Genomic DNA, 3,085 nt, shown 5'->3' with positions numbered 1-3,085 from the left:
GGACATGTCATATTCCATCGAAATCAACGAGTTTGATTTGATTCCGTGCTGTTCTTTGGTTCGAGCGCCCTCTTTTCAGCGCCAAAAAGAGCTTGTTTTTAAATTTCGAATCAAAAGACTCTAGATAGGTTGTAGTTCTTATGTATGCCTTCAGGTCAGGATCGAGAGAGTCTTGGCTGATATCTCCAAGAGTGATGATGAGCAACGTGTTACGGCGATCGTGCAACGCTTGAAAGTGAGCCATGCGGAACTCGTACATGCACCAGTCACTCTGCAGGAAGTTGTCTGACAAGACGAGAATGACACGACGGCTCTGCGCCACGGCGCTCACGATGTTGTTCGCGATGGTGTCGCCTGGGACAAAGTGACGATGATGGAGACAGATGGTGTAAGAAGGCTCATCTTCAGTTTCCAAAAGTGGCACCAAGTAACGGAGCACGAATTCGTCGTCAAGTTGGCAATAGGAGATAAAGACATCGAAGGGTTTGTTCGCGTCATCTTCGGACAGGTCTTGAGGAAAGTAACGCAGTAACATGAGCTGGAAGAGCGTTTTGTTCTTTTTGTATAGAAAAACGCAAATGAACACAACCACGAGAACACCAGTGATGGCACCAAGCGATGCAAGTGGTGCGAGTAATGGACTTGTCCCATGTTTCCTGCAGTAAGAGGAATCGAGGTTAGCTAATGATACGGTGGTACCGTCGCGCTTCCGACATGTTACATTGCCCTTAACCTCTAATGTGTACCTGACCAACCCCTGTAATGAGATCAAGTTACAGCTACAAGTTAGTGGGTTTTCTTGGAGGCTCACTATTTCGAGACTTTGAGGGAAGTGCTGGATAGCAGGGAGGACGGTGAGAAAGTTTCCGTGTAGATAGAGATAGGTTAAACTTGGGGTGTCCAGAAAGACCCCATCAGCAATAGTTCTGATGGAACTGTGGTTTAAATACATCGTGTTAAGTCGAGTCAATCCCTGGAACGTCCCTTTCGTTATATTGCGAAAATTATTTCCGTCGAGTTTCAATTGCAGGACTGAGTTTAAGAGTCTAAACGCTCCGCTTTCTATCCTCACGATACTACACCTAGTAAGCGTCAAGTCGCTTAAGAATGGCATTCGAGTATCAAGCATACTTTTTCTAAGAGTGTTCCAGATATTCCCGGTTAGGTCCAACGATGAAGTATTGCTTGGTATGCCTCGCGGAATACGTGTTAGATTTTCAGATTCACATTCGACATTGATCACACGGCGAGGTGTTTGAAGCCCTAGATCCTTCATAACCTCGTAGCATTGACAATGTTCAGGGCACAGAGAATCGGACAAGGGGCACTCAAAATGCTCAGGCCTTATTGAGAATAATGGTATTCCATTCAGGTTGGGTGGTGAAAAGCATTCGATGTCATCGCGATCACTTATCCAAACATCCTGCCCGTCATAAATACGAAACCAAGTAAGACGGCAGTCGCAAGTGAAAGGGTTACCACCTAGCCTAACCACCAACTGATTTCCAGCTAGTCTCTGTTCCCCGAGAGGGTTCGACTGGATATCGAAGAGTCCATCGTGGAGAGTCTCTAAAGAGTTATAACTAAAGTCGATGAATGTGAGTCTTCTTGCCCATCGTAAGACATTCGTTGGTAACGATTCGAGACGGTTGTTACGGAGAACGACGTACGAAAGCGAAGAAAGTAACTCATCTGTTTGAAAAACACTTTCGGAAATGGACGATATTAAGTTATGTGACAAATCTAACGAGGTTGTATATCCCCGGACTCCTGGCACAGTGTCCTCTGTGAATGAAGTCAATGAATTGTAGGAGAGTAAAAGCTTCTCAGTACCTAAGAAACTCAGACTGAACTTCTCATCAAGGTTATTTCGTGACAAATCCACTTCTTCGAGGGACCTCATCGACCGGAACGCATCAGCGTGTATGGATGAAATGTTATTGTCATCTAGGTATAATGTGTTCAAGAATTCGAGGGGTTTCAGAAGGTCACGGGAGATGTGCGTAATGCTATTGCTCCGGAGGGACAGTACCTGCAAGTCTTGAAGATCATTGAAGATGCCATCGGGAAGTTCTCGAATGTCATTATCCCACAAACTTAGTTGCCGAAGGTGGGTCAAACCTCTGAAAACCTCCGGATGCAGAGACTTTAAATCAAGTTGAACCAATGACAGTACCTCAAGGTTTTTGAGTGGAGAAAAGGCATCGGGTTTGATGGAAACATCATCCTCTAAAGCGAAGTTTAATTTCTGCAGACCAGGTAGACCCATATACGTATCGGCGGTGATGTTGAAGGGCGTAAAGCAATTGACATCGCCAACGGTATCAACTTCCTCGGCGATGTCGCCACATTTTTTTACCGCGCTCATCAAAAAGCCGGAATAACTAAGAGAATTGTTCCATGAGCAATCAATGTACACTCTCCTGGATCGCGGGAAATAAAATGGATCCGGATTCGTAGCACTGATTAATTCAGGAGTCAATTTGCAGGAGACATACTGAAATGCAGCAAGGGAGTCAGTGTCTGTGACTGTGATGTTTGGAGGGTCACATTGGCAACTGCTATTACCTGTCGGTAGCGGTACAACTGGACACTCGATAACGTATGGAGTGAAAATTGCGGAGTTCACATGTTCTTCACAGACGCAAACTGATATCAAATTCAACAGGATTGTCAATAAGAACTGTCCTTTAATGAAGATTCCCATTGTGGCAAGTTTTGTTGAAATACTCAATAAAACAAATGTTAATCAAATCTCATTCAATCAAATCATATCTAATCCAATGCAAATCCAATCTATAATGTCTTTCGTAGTGCGACTTTCCCTTGTAGGGCTGCACAAATTGCTCAAGCTGTTTTGGTCATGTAAACAATAATATATCTCTTAGCAATAAACCAGTTGTGCCAATCCAATTCATGTTATCTGACAAACGAGACGTCAGAAGTTACTGAACTGATCCACAAGGCTAACCGTCTTCACGATGACTGGTACTTCACTGACCTCACCTCACCTCTTCCTTCCTCCAGCTGATGTTTAAGTCCGTTAATTTAAGACGTAAATATTAATTCCATCACTATGCGCTAT

General features: G+C 44.1%; 1 protein-coding gene across 1 annotated transcript; it reads right to left on the bottom strand.

Moving 5' to 3' along the window:
* On the bottom strand, positions 1 to 2,816 carry LOC115926002 (toll-like receptor Tollo). The gene has a single exon (XM_030990193.1). It carries the CDS (start codon positions 2,705 to 2,707, stop codon positions 8 to 10), a length of 2,700 nt encoding a protein of 899 aa, XP_030846053.1. The 5' UTR covers positions 2,708 to 2,816; the 3' UTR covers positions 1 to 7.
* Positions 2,817 to 3,085: the final 269 nt, after the last annotated feature.

Source organism: Strongylocentrotus purpuratus, unplaced genomic scaffold (genome assembly GCF_000002235.5).
Source record: "Strongylocentrotus purpuratus isolate Spur 01 unplaced genomic scaffold, Spur_5.0 spur5_scaffold_19, whole genome shotgun sequence".
NCBI lineage: Eukaryota > Metazoa > Echinodermata > Echinoidea > Camarodonta > Strongylocentrotidae > Strongylocentrotus > Strongylocentrotus purpuratus.
The sequence above is the reverse complement of the archived record's forward strand: the minus strand, read 5'-3'. Positions and strand labels throughout refer to the sequence as shown.

Coding starts and splice junctions, on each gene's coding strand:
- LOC115926002 (XM_030990193.1), bottom strand. CDS start 2,707: ATGGGAATCTTCATTAAAGGACAGTTCTTATTGACAATCCTGTTGAAT.